This window comes from Myotis brandtii, unplaced genomic scaffold (genome assembly GCF_000412655.1).
Source record: "Myotis brandtii unplaced genomic scaffold, ASM41265v1 scaffold613, whole genome shotgun sequence".
NCBI lineage: Eukaryota > Metazoa > Chordata > Mammalia > Chiroptera > Vespertilionidae > Myotis > Myotis brandtii.
This window is the reverse complement of record NW_005370332.1, coordinates 1,857,712-1,878,088: the sequence shown is the minus strand read 5'-3', so window position 1 is coordinate 1,878,088 and position 20,377 is coordinate 1,857,712. Positions and strand designations below refer to the sequence as shown.

Below are 20,377 nucleotides of genomic sequence, written 5' to 3'. Positions count from 1 at the left end.
AACCTGTTCAGTCATCCGTTTGGTTGTTTCGGTTGCAACGGTCACTTAGGCTTATATATATATATATATAGATAGATAGAGAGAGATTGTACTATTTTCCATACAAACAACTGTAAACCTACTTTTGCCCTACCCTATATGTTTGCTTATTTCTGCATATTTGAACCACAATATGTAATGAAAAAACATATGGCTTGGAATTAGAGCTGGGTTGGAACCTCAGTTCCAACATTAATTTCGGAAAAGCTCAGAAACACTTCTGAGTTCCAGTTCTGTTCTCTGTAAAATCTGGATAACAATCCTAAACTCAGAGTTGTAAGAATTAAACGAGAAGATACAAGTGCAGAGCCTATGGTCTGTAGAACAAATCCTTAAATTGCAGTTTCATAGAAGACAGAGGGGAGAATAATGCATACCTGAATGATGAAGGGTGTAAGTTTCTTCTTGTTGATTGCTCTTTCATCAATTGTATCAGGAACTGAAAGGTTGATCATTTTACTGAAACAAAATTCAAAAATGAAGACTTATTTTTTCTTTCTTTTATTGAATGTATTGGGGTGACACTGGTTAATAAAATAATATAGGTTTCAAGTGTACAATTCTATGATACAGAGTTGATTTATTTTAAAGAGTTTGTAAATATTCAGAAATATTTTAAGGCTTATCTGTAATACTATCAACAATAAAAAGTATATTTTTAAAAAAGAAATATTTAAAGCTTATTATAGCTCTCATGTAATCTGAAAAAAATAAATGCAATATATGACTTTTATCATGTTTATCATAAAAAAAAACTACACACAATGCAAATTAAAAAAAGACCAAAATGTTTACAGTAGTTGGGTACTTCTGAGTTGGGGATTGGGGCCTATTTTCTCATTTTATTTTATTTTTGTATTTTCCACATTCTTTTATAAAAATGAATAACTTGGATATTGAAAAAAACTTTATTGAATAAATGTTAAAAACTGATAAAATCCCACATAGAAATTGAGTCTCTTCTAAATTATATAATTCGCAATTAAAAATGCCATTTATTCACAAAGAGGTAAAATTAGGTGAGCATGAAATTCTTTCATTCACCAAATAATTGAGTGCTTAAATGATGAGCTAGGCACACTATATTTGATGCATGTAATACAGTGGTGAGAGAAAGAAAGGTTATGCTAATTAGGCTAGAATCTGTAACTTATTAGGAAGAATCTCATTTGGTAAAATTTGGAGTTAGACTCTAAAACTTTAAATGTTTATAATATTGCCCTAAAACATGTTTTTCTGCATAAGAAAACTGATGCTACTTTCCATGCAAAATTTACATATTGACTAAATAGTACCATATTATTTCTCCCTATTAAAACACATGGGGAGCTATTTCTTTAGTATCCATAAGTGACAAAATAGGGGATATCTTACACTTTATTTACTTTTTAAAATCCTCCTCCAAGGACATTTTTTCCATTGATTTTCAGAGAGAGTGGAAAGGAGGGTGGGAGGGAGGAGAGAGAGAGAGAGAGAGAGAGAGAAGAGAGAAGAGTTTCCATGTGAGAGACACACATTGTGAGAGAGACACATTGATTGGTTGCCTCTGGCTCACTGCCAGATTGGGGGCTGGGGATTGCACCTGCAACCCAGGTACTATGCCCTTGACTGGGAATTGAACCCGAGACCTTTCAGTGTGAAGGGCAGATGCTCTAACTTCCTGAGCCATGCCAGCCAGGGCACGGGATATCTTACATTTTTAAAATCAGTTTTTCAAACAAAATGACTTTATTACAAAAAGGAATTTTATTACTGTATAATATCATAGAAAATATATCCACTGTTCTAAGCACTCTATATGTAAGTAGTCATTTACTTAATGCTCACAACAGCCCTGTGAGGAAAGTATAATATAGAAATCATAACAGATGGAAAGTGAAATGCAAATGGGCTGGAATCTTGATTACAGTTACATAGCTATTGAATGGCAGAGACTGAATATGAACCCAGGCAGGCTGATTATAGGGTATGCTTTTAACTCCCGTGCTACACAGCCTTTATAAATAGGCGCATCAACTGACAAAGTGTTGATAATCTTATGTCATTTCTGCCAAGATACTGTTGGCTCTGGGGTAGCAGTAGTGAGAAATGAATTTTTCAAAAATAAGTAATTGGAGAGTGAGAATTGAAGTGTAGCTTTTTATTGTTAAATTTTCTTGATTTCAGAGAGGAAGGGAGAGGGAAAGAGAGATAGAAACAATGATGAGAGAGAATCATTGATGGGCTGCCTCCTGCACACCCTCCTACTGGGGATCGAGCCCACAACCCAGGCATGTGCCCTTGGCCGGAATCAAATATGGGACCGTTCAGTCTGCGGACCAATGCTCTATCCACTGAGACAAACTGGCTAGGGCTGAATTGTAGCCTTTTTGTTTCTTTTGGAAGCAATGGTACTTTAGAATAAAAAATTACTGGCATACTTAAGTTCAACAAAGTTATAATGCGCTACCTGCTCAATGATGACAAGAAATCTGAAGCTGAGAGCTTCCGTATAAAGAGGCTCCCAGGCTAAATGGCTGAGTTTTAGATTCATGTTTTGGTGGTACTTTTATGGACAGACCTAGAGATGAAATGACAGGGGCAGAACCAGTACAATTTTCAATTCTAACTATTTCCCAAGATGAAGCTGGAACACTACCTTTGGAAACTTGGGTATAAAATAAGCCAACATCTTACCAAAGCACAATTCCGTCACCAACAGCTTTGAACAGGTCATCAGTATTTGGGTTCATTGGTATAACATGTCGGCAATCAGGATCATTTTCCAAAGCTTTGTTTATCCAGTTAACAAAAGCATATTTTTCTTCCTCTAAAATTATGTTGAATAACAAGAAGTTAGTTCATACTCTGGGTTAAATATGGCTTTAAGGCCTAAAAGAGTTGTTCAGTAATGCCGAACGTGAATGTGTCACACACATGTGGTCATCGTCTTTGGAAACCCAGACATTTGAATGCAACCCAGTGGCTATTAGGAATTATAAAACTAACAACAACAAAAACCAGAGCAGAGTTAATTGATTCTTAGAGAATTTAGTTACAAAAATGTTGTACATTTTTATATTACTATAGAACTCTACCATAATGAAGCTTGTCATTACACATATTGTATCATATCTCTTGCAAGCGAACAAAGCCATACAATACTTGTGATGCCTTTACAGCAAGTATTTATCGCCAAGTCCAAATATATGTTGCAAAGGACTCCTGTATTCTTAATTAGGAGGCAATGTTGTTCTAAAGACCCTCCTTGACCTTGTAGCGTGCACCCCACTGAGTTCATTGTGTTAACTTACTGCACGTGAAACTGTTACCTGAGTAGGAATGCTGTGTTCCTTCACTGGAGAGCTCTGACGTTCCTCCCAGAGCGCAAATCCCTTCTTTCCGGTTGATGGCTTTGCGAAAGGTTTTAGCAATATCACTGCTTTTCACCTCTTGGAAAATCTATTAATTGAAATATGTTGTCAATTCACAATTAATTTTATATCAGGCAGAACAATAAGCATAGTTAACTTCTTCTATACGCTGATCACTTAAATTTTCCCCCATAGATGAGCGCTAAAAAATATGGAGAACTGAGCTTCAATATTAAAAAAAAGGGTTTTAGAGGGAGGGAGAGAGAGAGAGAGAGAGAGAGAGAGAGAGAGAGAGAAACATTGATTGGTTGCCTCCCATATGCGCCCCGAAACTGGATTGAACCAGAAACCCAAGCATGTGCACAATTCCGCCACCTTTCAGTGTACATGCCTGGGACAATGCTCGAACCAACTTAGCCCCACTGGCCAGGGCTAGGCTTGGGTTTTTAAATGGTAACCGAGTACTACAACACTGCTACTGAAAACGAAGCACCAGAAAGGAAACGGCACACACTTGTCAAAAACATTAAGTGCCACATGCAGTGAATCCACTTCAAGCTGAAAACTAGTGTGCGACAAAGGCATAGGGAAACCTGTTCATTTTCTACGAACAAGGGAGGCTTTGCTCTTTTCCTGGAGAGAAGAGGTTAAAAGATCCCCGATTCTTTAACCACAATTCTTAGTGCAAAGAAAGATGAAAATTTATGACTCAACCAAAAAACCGATTTTTGGTGTAATAGGGTAGCTCAGTAGGAGTTTGTTCAATCAAAATGTATAGAATAATAAGGTGAAAAATGTGCTTAGTTGGCAGCAATATATGACTATTGTGAATAAACACAGACAAGAGGCTTTTCAGTGATTGTCTTGTTTGTACATTTAGGAAGTCCAGAGTCTCTGCACGACAAGGGACATGGCTAACTAAATTAACTTGCAAATTCTAATTGCCCAAGAGCAGGCTGTAGCAAAGCAAATGTCACAGCCTACTTGGCTGAATGAATGGACAATTTAAAGGACTGTCTATATATTTCTTAAATACTGGAATTGACCTAACTCTAAATTTGTTCCTGATCTACCAATGTGCATGGCTAAATTAGTCACTGCCAGTAAAACAAGAACAAGATGTGGCATCTCCATAAAAATTTCTTTAAAAGGTGTTTAGAACACATAAGTGCACTTATCAAAAGAAACATAAGGTCCTAACGAAAAGGTTACTGAACAAATAGAAAGTAACTCAAAGGCCTTTAGCATTACGGACAAGTACATACTCTCTCTCTCACGCACACACTCATCTCAGGAAGTGCAGCCTACGTTTGAAATTCATAGAACAGGGTCAATCCAGGTTGTATCTGGGAGAGCGAGCATGAGAAGAAGCTGAAATCCAGCCCATGATCCACTAGCCAGGCCTACTTTATGTCCTGCACTAGACTGTGTAAGGCAGAAAGCAGGAGTACCTTTTCTAAATGTGAAAAGGTCTTGGGGGGAGGGCGTGGCGGGGCACCTTTTTGTGATTAACCCACCTAGAGAGTGACTTTTTGTAACTGGTAGAAAAGTTGCTGTTGGTGTTGTCAGCGGCCCTATCACAAAGTCATCTTTTCCTGTTACCTTTCTTTTTCTTTGTTTTTAAAGAATTTTGGGTGTTTTTTTGTTTTGTTTTGTTTTGTACAATTTTTTATTGATTTTTAGAGAAAGAGGGAGAAGGAGAGAGAAACATCAATGTGAGAGTAGAACATCAATCAACTGCCTCCTACCGGGGGTTGAGCCTGCAACTTGGACATGTGTCCTGACCAGGAATCTTTCAGTGCGTGGGATGATGCCCAAGCAACTGAGCTGCCCAGCCAGGGCTGTTATCTTTCTTAAATCCTACTTTCCTTGGACTTATAAACCCAATTTTATATAGGAAAATAGTAAGCAGTAAGTTTTACAATATCAAGCTTACTCAATTTCTATAGCTGGGATTTTGTGCTATACCTGTAATTTCAGAGGTAGAATTTTAGAATAGATGCATGTGTGTGTGTGGATGGGGGTAGACATAGACACCCACATGTATACAAATATAGACACCCACATGCACACTAACTCCTCTAAATACTGCACACAGCCAGCGAAATCACTCTCCTTTCTCTCTGGATTTCTTGACTCCTTGATTCCTGTAGTGTGAACCTAACTCATGCATTCTGGGTAATTTTCAAATTATTAAAATTATTTTTACTTATACTCTGATTTTTTCCATTTAACTTTGATTTGATCCAATTTACCTTTAACTTCTAAGCCAAGATTATACAATAAAATGGTTACCTGGGAATGTAGCAATCTTAACTGTGATGCATTTTGTCCCCATATCTCCTCCTTCAATAATTATATATCAGCTCAGTGGAAAAACAATATTCACTATCCTACCTCATTCTGAACTCTACTTCATTTAGTAAAACATTGTCCAGTAAATTAAAATCTAAAATGTGTAAGTTTCCTCATGACTGACATATCATCAATCACTGGAATGACAAAAAATGTCCCAAATGTTACTGCCGCAGAATGATTTATGAAAAATTATTTTTGGTATTACAAATGTTTTTGCTTCAAGGATCATTTTCTTCTAAAAATTAGGTTGTTGCCATGATCACAATTTCAGCTGAAAAAAAAATCTAAATTTATATACATCATGGAAAAGAGAAATGATACAAATAGTAGTAATATTAAAAATGCTGTACAATATTGTGATGCAATTACTGAATAGTTCTAAACTCCTGATGCTCAGGAATGACATTCAAACTTGCAATTAAATTAGTTAATTTTTAATTGTCTTAGAAGTTACATGACCTTCATTTTCTAAATATTTTTTAAAAATTATTACAGCCAAGCTCAAATTTTCAGTTTTATATTATTTTCTCTGTTCTTTAGATTTAAAAAAATTAAAAGATAAAAGATAATTGAAGATTTATGCATCTATTAAACTGATTCACTACTCGAGAATTTGCATTTTGTTTGTGACTTTAGAAAAGAAATTGCTCCAGTGGATGACAAAGCTATTTGAGTATAAGCCTTGGTTTAACAAGAATCTCTGAAATCAGAGATAACACAAGGCCAACTACTGTGCTGGAGACTTCTCAATGAATATTTTCAAAGCTGCCCATTGTGATACTAATGAGCTCACTGTTTTCCCTCCAAGAGGAAGGACTTGCTTTATCGGGTGTGAAAAAACTCCTGGTGTGCACAGCTCACTCTCGATCTATACATCTTTTCCAGTCTCTTTTATGGAATATATATGTTTCTTATTCCTTTCAAAAGTCCCACCTCCTTTCTAGCTCAGCACAGAATTAGTGGCCACCCCCCCCGCCCCCCCAAAAATCCAGAGGCATAGAATTTAAAAAGGAAATATTTCAGAAAGAATTACCAAATACATATACTGTATATTGATTGGCTTCCAGTGTTAGAGGCTTGTTTTCAAAGTATCAGGTTTACATTGGGCGGGGCGGGGGGGAGGGGGGATTTGTTGTAGGCCTAAACCTAGTAACAACAGCAATTTAAATGAAAAACAAAATGCTAACATGCATCAACAAGTTTATTTCTATTTGCTTATGTTAATACCTGATACGTATAACTTCCTCTTTCTCAGATAACTGAGATCTACCCATAAGACAGTTTGTAAGCTATTTCATTGATGACAAAGCACATGGGAGTGAACAGACATCTGGTTAAACGCCCATTACTTTCAGTACAGTCATGGTGTTGTCATTCTGAAACTTCAGGGAGGTTATTTTTATTGTCCTTCATATTTCAAATTTCTTGAATAGAAGGAAGATAACTGAAAAGAGCCATTAATCCCCTTTGTAAAGTTGGGTAAGTCACTTCCTTTTTCAGGAACCCAGGTTTGTTTGTTTAATTTGTAAAATGGAGTATAAACGTATCAATTCCTTCCTATTCTAAAATGTACATTTTAAATAAAAATGTCCTTATTAATATTTTACTTTAAAAATTCCCTGGTGATGCCAAAATTATTAGGCATGTAACTTTTAAAGAATATACTAAGGTACATTCACGTAAAGGCCAAAAATAGCTGTGCAAAATCTGCAACGTTTCAAAATGTACAAAATTGTTTCCCCAAGACAATTTTTCTCAAAGACATGTTCATAACTTTATCTTTAACAATACCGGCACACTGCAAATCTTAATGACTTAAGTCTGTTCTTTCTAAATTCAAAAATTCTGAACAGCAAGTTATATTTTAAAAACCCCAATCACAGTTAACTACTGCTCTAAGCTGCTTTAAATTCACAATAAAACATGCAGTTACAAGGTGAGCAAGTTATACAGCAGAGGACATGCAAGTGCTCATATTGCAAGTCAACTGCAACTTACTATTGGACACAGAATTCAAAACAAAAGGCTTTGGCAATAACTGGAGACAAAAACTGTGGGGAGGAAATCAGTATTTCAAAAAAAGGTGGTAAGAACTATATCGTTTTAATTATGAAACATGTTTGCATTTTTAAAACAATAACAACCCTCCTCCCCAAAATGCCATCAGCTAAGTAGACATCATTCCTTAGTCAACTTGCTTCTTGAACTCTTTTGGTGCTTTTAAAGGGGGATAATTCTAATTGGAGAGAACATATCAGAATTTTAGTTGCTGTGGTTACTGATGGGTATATGTTGTCATTTCAGGTGTCTTGGGGCAAAAAAAAAAAAGAGGATAGGAGTGCTAGGAAGTTTGTGATAAATATTAGGCACTGCTTAGCTATTTGCAAATACTGCAAGGAATGCCTAATTAGATCTAGTCAAACTTGGTCTTAAATTAATAATAAATAAAAACAAAATCTTAAGAGTGTTTTTTTTTTAGACATCAATATTATTTTATATTATAGTTTCAGATGTACAGTATAGTGATCAGACAATTATATAATTTACAAAGTGATCCCCTGATAATTCATGTACCCACCTGGCACCAGACATAACTATTATAATATTATTGACTATATTCTTAAGGGTGTCCTTAATTGAGGGAAGAGGTAACATTTATTCTTTAACATATATCTCAAATACTTTGTCAATGAATACGGATTGAAAAATGGCCTATGTCCAGAAAATCTAGACCTCGCTCGCTAGCAGCTAAAATCAACAGTGAGTGCTACACATTCTCTCTCCAAGCACTGAGTACAGAACAATAAACCAGGTACTTGGGGGTCAAAAAATTAAGAAACCAGGTCCTAACACTGAATATTATTTTATGATACTAGAGAAGAACACAAGAATTTTAAATGCCTCTTCCAATGAACTGAAAAGACATGCTTCTAACTTTTAATTGTTAAAATTATCATCCTAGAGAAAATGGTACAGCTAAATACTACTGCAAGAGTAGCAAACATCTTTTTAATCAGAATGTTCAACTCAGGAAACTTCCAAGACTGTGAGTCAGGGTGTATTATTAAAATTTAGGAGCACACTGTTCACTGAGGGAGAGAGAAAGAGGACTTCAAGGATGTCATTTAGCACCTTGGAAAATGCCCTTTAATGAAGCCCTAAAAGAGACTGTTCACCTTACAAAGTGAGCAGTATGTTACATCTTTGTCAGTGCCCGTTTTCTCAATTCTTTTGTTAAGATATTTAATGGCTAAAAGAGCTAACTAAATTTAGTGGCTAGGATGAGAGAAATTTCATTAGTTACACCAGCACTAATACAATATATTTAGGAACTTAGCAAGATGGTACTTATGACTCCCATAATTCCACTAGACCAGTGGTCGGCAAACCGCGGCTCGAGAGCCACATGCGGCTCTTTGGCCCCTTGAGTGTGGCTCTTCCACAAAATACCATGTGCGGGCTCGCATGTACAGTGCAATTGAAACTTCGTGGCCCATGCGCAGAAGTCGGTTTTCGGCCTGGGCGAGTCTATTTTGAAGAAGTGGCCTTAGAAGAAGTGGGCGATGGGAGATGCAGCGCGGGGGGAGGTACATTGTTTTGAGGTACATTCTCTGAGGTCGACCCCTTCCAACTCTCCCATCCACACTCGTCTATCTGAAACAAGTATACAAGACGAGTGTGGATGGGAGAGTTGGAAGGGGTCGACCTCAACGAATGTATCTCAATCAGATTGAGGACGTTTTTAGCAAAGGCCAGCTTAGGAGTACCCTAATTAAGTTAATAACAATGTACCTACCTATATAGTTTAAGTTTAAAAATTTGGCTCTCAAAAGATATTTCAATCGTTGTACTGTTGATATTTGGCTCTGTTGACTAATGAGTTTGCCGACCACTGCACTAGACAACGGAACAATCAGTTGTAAAAATGGTGGATTTTCATTTCATACTTACATAAACAAATTCGTCAAAACTTATCTTTCCATCTTTATTTCTGTCACCATCCAGCATGAGTTTTTGAATAATTTCTCTCACTTTATATCCCGGTAATGGCATATTAGCTTCCTTGAAAAGCTCGTGAAGTTCATAGTCACAAATGAATCCATTGCTGTTGAGATCTTTATAAAAAGGAAGAGCAAACAAAATAGGAAAAAACTTTTAGAAGAAAGAAGTAAGCCTATTATTTTTCTCCATTTGAGGCTCAGTTTATGAACTTGCCTAAATACAATTTTTTTCTTTCATATTGTTTAGTACCTAAGGTTGTTTGAAAGGGAAAAGCAAATTTTAATAGAAAGAGTAGGGTTTTACATCATGTATCCTGTATATTAAACAGTGTACAAGTAGCTTTGCTTATTAAAATAGCAACCCAAATATTAAGAAAGCACGGTTGCTTAATAAAATCAGAATTAAATAATGAAGTTAATAGAACTTATTAAAAGAATACATTGTACACCAATAAAACACTGACATGGTATAAAATAATTTTTATTGTAGCTATTTGGGTGTTTTCCTTCTTCTTCCATTAGTCTAATAGAATAGTTTTATGAGTTAATGCCGATTATATTACAAAGCACACCTCAAATTAAGTTACCATTTTCAGTGCCAATTTCTTAAATTAATGTAAATAAACATTAGTCCAACACAAATATAAAGTTCATAAAAATAATTGCAGCTCTGAGTAATGCAAGTGTCTACCATGACTCTATAAATAACCTTTCTTTGTGTGTGCTACTAGAGTTTTAGCAGAGTATATATCTCAGTACTGATGATGCTTAATCTGAAACTGTTGAATGAAAAAAAAACTCACAAAACTATCAATGACCAAAAGTTTATTTAAAAGGAGAGTGCTAATGTACTGAGGTTTGTGATCACTTGAGCATTTTTTTTTTAGTAAAGAAAGTTGGGCAGCCACTATGGAAGACAGTATGGAGTTTCCTCAAAAATTTAAAAATGGAACTTCCATTTGACCCAGTGATCCCACTTCTAGGAATATATCCCAAGAAACGAAACACCAAGTTTAGAAGGTATTTTTGAAGGGTGTGTATGACACAATCTGTCATAATAATATTGCTAATGAAATCAATGCCTGGGATTGCAATTGACCATCATTTTCTCACAGTATTGCGTTGTTACTGCACAGCTTAAGAGAGTCCAGGAATGGAAGAAAAATACCACATGATCTCACTCATTTATGGATAATAAAGACCATATAAACTGATGAACAAAAATAGATACAGAGGCAGAGCAGCATCAAACAGACTGTCAAACTACAGCGGGAAGGCTGGGGAGGGTTGGGGGGGGGTACGCGTAAGAGATCAACCGAAGGACTTGTATGCATGCCTATAAGCATAACCAATGGACACAAGACACTGGGGGGTAGGGGAAGCTGGGGAAAGGTCAAGGGGGAACAAAAAAGGAGACATATGTAATACTCTCTGTAATGCTTTAAGCAATAAAACAAAATTTTTTTTTAAAAAAAAGAAAGTTGGACTTCCACCAGCAATTTCAAATACCTACTGTTTAACAATGCTTTTTATTTTTATTCCTTATTTCCCCAGTCATTTTCATGTATATTGAATTATTATAATAAAAGGAAACAATCTGAATAGAGAAATGACCCAAGATGATGATGGCACTGTTCAAGACAAGACAATGTTTTGTGAATAGTTAATCTAGTGATCCATTACTTATAAACTCTGTACCAGGTACTGTTCTTGGGATTGCAGATACTGCAACCAATGAAAGAAATTCTTGCTGTCAAAGAGCTCACATTCCAATGACAACTAATAAGCAAATATAACATGAGGTATGACTATAAAATATAATGTAATGTAAGTGCTTTGAAGAAAAAATAAAGCAAGGGGTTAGACTGGGTGCTAATTTACCCCCTCCTCCCAGGGGACATTCAGAAACTTCTAGAGACATTTTTGGTCAACACTTTGAGGAAGTTGTATTTGAATGATGACATAGGTGAGGTAAAGGAGCAAATCATGTGGGTATCTGGGGAAAAAGACTGCGGGTAGAGGAAACAGCAAATGTGACGTCTGGTGTGGAAGAGTGTCTAGTTTATTTAGGGAACAGAAAAGATCCAGTATGACTTGAGCAGAGTAAGCAAAGGAGAAAGTGAGAGATGAAGTTAGGTAGCTGATCATAAAACTTCTTAAAGGCCATGAAACATACTTTGGACTTTATCCTAAGTATTATCTCAGTGTACTTCATATTGGCCATTTTGGGCCAATTATTAAAATATTAAATATCCTACATGAAACCATTTCCCCTGATAAAATTTGATGTTTAGTTTTTTTTAAAAAAATATTTTTATTGATTTCAGAGAGGAAAGGAGAGGGAGAGAGAGAAAGTAACATCAACGATGAGAGAGAAGCATTGATCGGCTGTCTCCTGCATGCCTACACTGGGGATCGAGCCCACACCCCAAGACATGTGCCCTGACCAGGAATCGAACCGTGACCTCCTGGTTCACAGTCGACACTCAACCACTGAGCCACGCCAGCCGGGCCTATGTTTAGTTTTAATGAAGTATACTCCAGAGTCAAACAAATGTTCATAAAAATAGATGATAAAATTTTAAATTTATCAGTTAAAATCTCTATGCTTTTAAAACATCATCCCCGGGCAGGGGGTAGGAGGTGGGCTGGAGGGGGTCAATGGGGGGAAAAGGGACATATGTAATACTTTCAACAATAAATATTTTAAAAACAAACTAATAAACAAAAAAACCTATCATCCCCAAACCACTCAACACTTCTGAAAATCACTTATTTCTTTCAAGGTAATGCTAGGGCACATCTTCACTCTCTTTGATTTGAATTTATAAAGGTCATATATCAAACACTTTATTAGTAAAGTGTTTATATGTAGAAATCAATCCAGCAACATCTGTAGTCACTACAAAGAACAAAGTAATCCACGGGGCACTGTGGCAGGATTTTAGCAACTTTTGATGAATGAAATTCTTGGGTTTCAATACACCTTTCTCCCATGCATATACTGATGTGTTTCCTCCCATTTCTTTAAAAAGTTAGAACTGAGCTCACTGCAAGTGTGGCACAGTGCAAGACACATAGCATAGCTGGAAGGACACAGCAGAGGGAGTAATGTGATACAGGATCAAATTTCACCTTGGCTACTAGTTTACACAATTTCTCTCTCTAGGTCTTAGTTTTCTCATCTGTAAAAGGAGTGCTTTGCATAAAATGATCTCTCTCTAAGGTCCCTTTTTAGCTCTAACACACCCTGACTCTAAATTCAATACACACAGGACTTCACAAACCACACTCACCCACACCCCCACACATACCTTTTTTAATGAGATAAAATCATAATACATATTAAAAAAATATGGAGTGATATTCTGACCATTACTATACCTCATTATATAAATAAATTTCCTTCATTTTTTTCTGACACCTTTATTGAAGGAAGTAGCTTATTCTGTGCAACTATCAAAACTTTGTCCACTTTAGCAATTTCTGATAGAAAATACTGTAAAATGTATTCTATTTTCCTCTGACGTTTGAAATGACATAATCGGAGTTTAATTTAATCTCCAGTTTATACCTAGCATATAACAGGTACTTAACTGTCCTTGTATTCTCAGAGATATAATAAAAGTAGAAGGTAGAGATGCTTTAAAATAAATATTGGAGAACTATAATGAATTCAAAGCTACCTGAGAGTCTAGTCTATCTGGCAGTTTATTCGCAATATAGTTGTAGGCAAAGGGGAGAACTACCACTTGGGTGAGCCCCCTCTGAAATAACCTCTCATGAGCATTAATTAGAAGCTCACTGATGTGATTAAAAGATGCCAGGAAGTAGCCACCCTAAAATATAACTAACATAAAATAACTACATGTGGAAACTCCATTTCAAAGTAAGAGTAGTAATAACAGATGCTTTAGTAATTGACAGGAACATTTTAAAGGGGGAGGGTTGGAGGAACAAGAATTGTCATTTCATGACAATCCTATTAGGTTGCAAACCCCTTGATATTCTGCTTAATCTTTTTTTACCTCCCACCCCAATATGTAGCACAGTACCTTGCATATAATAAGCAATGGAAAAAATGATTTCTGTAGAATCATTGATTCCTAAGTAATTAACCAGGAAAAGAATGCTCTAGTCTAATGAGCATTTTAAAAACAAAATTAAACAGCAATGACAAAAAACAAAAAAGAAATAGCACTACCAGACGGAATGGCAATTCTATCAGGAAACCATAACGACAGAAATATCCCTTAAATAACATTCAATCTCATTTACTTTGTTCTAATCCTGTCCCCACCCAGAAGCCTTCAGATCTGTAATTTGGTTTTCTAAGTGAACACACCCACTGAGGAGTACCCAAGTAGACAACCAGCGATGGTTGTCAGGTTCAGGACCTCTCTTGTTCTAAATGTAGAAACCTGCTTTACTGTATTAAGGAAGACAATAGACACTTGTTTAGCATGAGTGAACCTCCAGAGCAAATTGAGTACCTACTCTGTGGCAGGCACTGGGCTACATACTAGATACAGAAATTAATCAGACAGAACATCCTGGTTTGTACTTGAAACTGTGGCTTTAAAATCCTTGCAAAACTTTTGAGTCACTTAGAATATCTACCCTATATCTTTGCTGAGATGGGAGAAGAGTCATTGAACATGTGTCATTTAGTTTTACATATTTTAAAAGTTTCACCTATTTTATCAGTATATCTAGCTTTTACTACCTCCTGTGATCAAAGGCATTTTTTTTCTGTTCATATTTTATTCTTTTTTTAATGGAATATATTTGTGGACATTGGTTAATAAAATAATATAGATTTCAAGTGTACATTTCTATGATACATGATCTATATATTGCACTGTGTGCCTAGAATTCTTAAATCACATCTTTTGAAGAAAACAATTTCAATTTCAATAAGAAGGCAGAGGAAGTCTAAAAAGGCAGCTTGCAATTAATTTTACAACATATCCCAGCTGCTAAAGTACTTGAAAGACAAAATTGGGTGCAATTATTTTTAAAGAGTTTTATGCTAATTTATGCTAATCCCCAGCCAACACACACACACACACACACACACCCTTAAACAATATCAGAGATGTAACATGCTGTACTTTGAAAGGGCAGGAAATGAGATAGAACAGGAGCATTTTAGAAAGCTCCCATCATCAGTGACATTATTAAGCAGGAGCTCAGAACTAAGTTTGATTGTGAACTTTTCCTTTTCTGGGTTTGACATAAACGTAAGATTTAATAATAACCTGACCCAAAATACACAGACCTACACTGAAAACAGTTTTAACAACTAAAAACTAAAATCACAACCGCCTGGCATAATGGCATCCTTGATGTTCTCATTCAAGGTGCAAGTACTCTGGAACCCTTTTCTGACACATTTCCCACTTCTTCACTAACTATACATTGGCATGGGGTCAGACAGGTTCTGCATTTTGAAGACTTCTGTTCCAGCAACATATAGTCAGCCACCCGATAAAGTAGATACTATCATATGACCTATATCGCCTAGAGTATTCTCAATGTTTCTGTAAGCATATGTCTCAACTTGTTGGTCCAGAAAATTTGGACAGTATGGGTACACTTTAATGGGAGGCAGGAAAGAAGAAACTCCACCTACCCACTGACCAAAGTTCTCACAGAGAGTAGAGCTAAATTTTAATAAACTGACCAAGTGTTCTGATTTTTAAAAAAATATATTTTATTGATTTTTCACAGAGAGGAAGGGAGAAGGATAGAGAGCTAGAAACATTGATGAGAGAGAAACATCAATCAGCTGCCTCCCGCACACCCCCTACTGGGGATGTGCCCGCAACCCAGGTACATGCCCTTGACTGGAATCGAACCTGGGACCCTTCAGTCCGCAGGCCGACGCTCTATCCACTGAGCCAAACCAGTCAGGGCAAGTGTTCTGATTTTTAAAGAAAAATCACTGAACTTAAAAAATAATCCCTAAGAGGCCCCCATGCAGCACCAGAAAGGCTCATCTTTCATGCAGGCTACTGAATTATCAGGAAGGAACCAACTGTTTGTAACAACAGATTCTCTCTGTGTGCCTCCTCTCTCTCTCGTGACACATGTAGGTTCACATCTGCATTCTGTTTGAAAAGAAACCTCATTATGCTCTTCTACCAAGTATTATTTTCAATGCCAGCTAACTCTCCCAACACCCTCCCCCAAGTAACCTTAAAGTAAATAAACTTATTATGCAGCCATGTTCCTGCAGAAGTTTGAATCACACCAAGAATGCATATCCTTAAAAGGAAATGTTTTCCCTCCCCTTGCATCCTGTTATTTAAGCTATTTTAAGTACTTGTCTGGAGAAAGCTGAGCCAGAATTCAAGTGGTTTTGATTTTAGCTGCTGTTTTACACTGCCCATGTTCAGGTGGTATGTGGAGCAATCTATCACTTCAGACGCATCTTTTGGGGTGCTACTTCGTCTAATAAACCTGACAGTAAGAAAGACTGGGATTTCCTTGGACCCCCAGTGTGTGTGTGTGTGTGTGTGTGTGTGTGTTGCTTTAACCATCCTTGACTCTGTCTAAATCTAGCATCTTTGTAAAGAGGATGCATATGTGGGTCCTCATCTGCAACACAGATGCAACCTCTTTACTAACCCACCCTGGACAGTGCTCTTTAGGACTTAAAGAAGAAAACCAATCAAGTGCAGATGCACTTCCTTTCCGAAAAGCTGGTTTAAAAGTTCCATTTAGTTTAACCAATATATTCCACAACATTTTTGCACTAAAAAAGACAAAAGGAATGTAACAATAATGGATTTACACACATACACACGTGACCTTAAATGTCCATGAAAGCACACAATACGTTCATTTAAAATACTCAGCCAAAAGACTTGTGCAGAAGAATTTAGATTATATTCCACCCTAAAATCTAAGCAGTAAAGTCAAGCTTTCATTGGCATTAAAACTTTAGAAAAGGCAGCTGCTAAACATCTCCAGATGCTTAGCTGAACATGAATTTTGCCTTTCCCAGCTTATACCTTTTGAGGTAGCTCAGTTTAGTAAATATATGAGGCAGTTTAATGCGTCCCAGCTAAAGGTAGAATGAAGGTTCCTACCTAAGAGTTCATACTAATAGTGGATCCTCTAAGGTGGAGGTCAAGTACAGCTGAAGGCTGAACAAGGTTAGAGAGCTGAGACAGGCAATCAAAAGTGTTGTCTAGCAATTCTTTTCCAACTCAAAATTTCTAGCAGGACCATCATTTTCCACTTGCTGCCATTCTCCCACCTTAAAAACACATACTAGTTCACAGCTACACACATGCTCTCATGAGCGCATTCTCACACACATGTGCTCCTGCTCTCCCCCCCGAATACTCAAACACCTGTTTTTTAGCATTTGCAGAATTTTTATTGTCTTTGCTGACTTTTTTTTACACACTTTTATTCCATCTTCCATACCGTCAAAACATGGTTTTTCAAACTATTCTAAGACCTCCATTTCTAATATTCCATCTGTAATTAACCAGATGGCACAGTGAAAGAGTACTGGCCAGTTTATTTTTTTGGTTGGGCTATAGTTTTATTTTTTAAGTCATAATTAAACAAATGTGCACTGATGTAGTTTTATTGAATACTAAAAGTAAATCAAACTAAACCACCATGTTTTTTGTGGCATCACCCTGATGTGGTTTTTATATACTAGAGAATATCAAGTAACTTGAAACAACTCAACTTCCTGAGATGAGAAAATCTGCTATAGCTACAACCACCATAACCAACATTTTTTGGCTTAGTTTGGTGGGCAACCTCAAAGGAATATACCCATACCATTCCTAGTCATTTAAGAAACCCCATTATTCTTTTATTTCAAAACTGCTGAATTCATTTTTTAAAAAGCACAGTAGCTAGTGATTGCTTAGGAGAGAAAAAGTCAGATGTCAGTGTTTGCAGGATTAAAGGCCAATCTGAAAAGACTTACATTCCATAAATTGATCTTTATTACAAGTAATCATCCAAATGATCTAGCAAAATCAGAATGTAAAAGACATTCTAGTTGGTAAATATTAACTTCCTAAGTGTTCTGAAAGTTTTAAATTATTCTTCTTTAGGAAGAACTTATGCAGCATTGCAGCATTTCAATTCAAACAGAAACATCATGAAGTAGGAACAAAGTGAGAGCCAAGGCTTCTGCCATCCCAGTGGGAAATACTGGAAACAAATGTTGAGAAAATTTAAATAATGAAATGAAAATATACTGCTCGGAGCTTAACACTAAGCAGGTGCAGAAAGTGAGTGAAAGGAGAACTTTAAACCCTAATACTCTATTTATTGCTAGTAAAGAGTTTCAAGGCACTATTAGTTGATTGAACAAAACACATGACTAGTGGTAATAATTACAGAGATTTTCCCCACACACTATGATTTTGCTGAATTTCTAAAGAGGAAAATCAAAGCTATTTTTGTTAATAGATGGGAAAAATCGTATAATGATTTCCATATTTTGTCACAAATGAACTGAGATCAAGTAGTCCTCACTACTCCCAAAATAATAATTGTCCTTGACAGGAAAATAAGTTATGGAGCTTGTTTTTGACATCAGGTTTCCCTGGCCAGAGTGGCTCAGTTGGTTGAGCATCGTCCCGGGCTCCAAGCAAACCAGGTCGGGGCACATGCCCAGGTGCTTGTGGGTGGCGACCAAAGGATGTTTCTCTCTCACACTGATGTTTCTCTCTCTCCCTCTCCCTTCCTCTAAAGGGAAGAAAATGGGGGACATCTCTAATACTCTCAACAATAAAATAAATTTAAAAAATAAAGTGCTTAAAAGAATAAAAACATATTAAAAAAATCAAGTTTCCCTGAATGAAGAAAAAAATAAAAGGATTTCCATAACAACTTTGACAATTGCTGAGGGCTCCGTAACTAACAACAACTAAAAACTACAAAGATTTTAAAAGAAAATCAAAAGATTCAGCTGGGTCTTTAAACACTTTTCTCAAAGACTACACATAAGCCTTTATTATGCTGAAAAAATATATAAATTTTATGTGCTATAATGTAGTGGCCAAAACCTTTAGTAATAAATTCCACCATGATGAAAATCTTCATAATAAAGGGCCCCTTTGGGTTTATAGTTGATAATGACAAAGTCCTACTATATGAAAAGACTATATACAATTCCTTGGGATTCAATCAATTAAATATTTATTGAGAACCTAACATGTGTGTAACACTGAACTAGATACTGAGTGGGGGAATACAAAATAATAAAATGCAAAACAGGAAGAAATTTTGGACTCCAGAATTCCTAAGTACAGCATATTTATACTAATAAAAGGGTAATATGCTAATTATACGGGACATCTTCCGGATGTCCATCTGGACAAAGCCATGGTGGCGGGGCCGAGGCAGAGGCAGTTAGGGGCGATCAGGCTGGCAGGGGAGAGCAGTTAGGGTGATCAGGCCGGCAGGCAGGGGAGGGGTTAGGAGCCAGCGGTCCCAGATTGTGAGAGGGATGTCCGACTGCCAGTTTAGGCCCAATCCCTGAACCGGCAGTCGGACACCCCTGAGGGGTCCCAGAATAGAGAGGGTGCAGGTCGGGCTGAGGGACCTCCCCCCCGCCCCCCCCACAAATTTCGTGCACCGGGCCTCTAGTAAGAGTAATAAGAGTCTGCATACATTAGGAATATGTATATGCCTGGTAGGGACTCCAATAAGCCATATGGTCCAATCTCTTGGCTTTGGGAAGCTGTTTGCCAACCCTAAATCCTCCAAAATATAACATTAAGACAGCAGTTCCAACAATGAGCCTTTCTTGTAGTCCAAGCTCTAATTGATCCCTCACTTAGTACAATTAACCTTGTTTCCTCCATGGAGGTCATTGGTCAACCCTCTTTATATCATTAAGCTTTTAAGGAACAATTAAGCTCTTTTACTGATAAAAAGTATTCCAGTTCCATCAGGGAAACATATTTAATTTATCTTTAAGTTTTAAAAAATATTGTTCACAGAAATATTTCTGTACATGAGAAAAAGGCCTGTATTCAACAGTAAACATTTATTTCAGGCAGCAAGGCCTTGAAGAATAAAAAATAGCAGTAATAAGTCATGGTCCCTACCCCAAAATTCTATTCATAAGGAAACAAATTAGGCTGTCCCCAACACTGAAAGATGAATTTGAATAAAACAAAGTTCAAATGAAATATAATCCTAAAACAATTATAAGGTGATTTCTATAGAATAATGAGATTTTAAAAATCTTGCAGCCAAGAATTTACCTGCTGAGTTTTCATAACCAGTCTAATATCAGATTGGGTAGTAGTCTTACAGTAAATGGTATCTATGGCTGATTTTGTTTTCATACACACACACACACACACACACACACACACACACACACACAAATCATGTTAGATTCTGGACAATTTAATCTTTTCTAATTAGAATTCTGATGGGATTATGAATAGTCACTCTGGCTGGTGCTCATTATTCTTCCCAAGGCATGCAATCCTATATAATAAAAGGCTAATATGCAAATTGTCCCCTCAGGAGTTCGACCGACTGGGAGTTTGACCACTTGCTATGCCATGCGCATACCACAAGGGGGCAGCGTGTAAGGAAGGCCCCAGCCGGCAGCTGGAAGGCCCC

The 20,377-nt window shown here is 36.7% G+C and overlaps 1 protein-coding gene across 6 annotated transcripts in view; it reads right to left on the bottom strand.

The window, feature by feature from the left end:
* The window catches only part of PLS3 (plastin 3), a 96,921-nt gene that overhangs the window by 15,787 nt on the left and 60,757 nt on the right, over positions 1-20,377 (bottom strand). For all 6 annotated transcript variants that reach the window (XM_005879913.2, XM_005879912.2, XM_014528072.1 and 3 more), the window contains 4 exons: positions 9,702-9,865; positions 3,351-3,480; positions 2,716-2,848; positions 417-498 (listed from right to left, as the gene is read on the bottom strand). In XM_005879913.2, the coding sequence (XP_005879975.1) occupies positions 417-498; positions 2,716-2,848; positions 3,351-3,480; positions 9,702-9,865 (509 nt within the window). The remainder of the gene's footprint in view (positions 1-416; positions 499-2,715; positions 2,849-3,350; positions 3,481-9,701; positions 9,866-20,377) is intronic.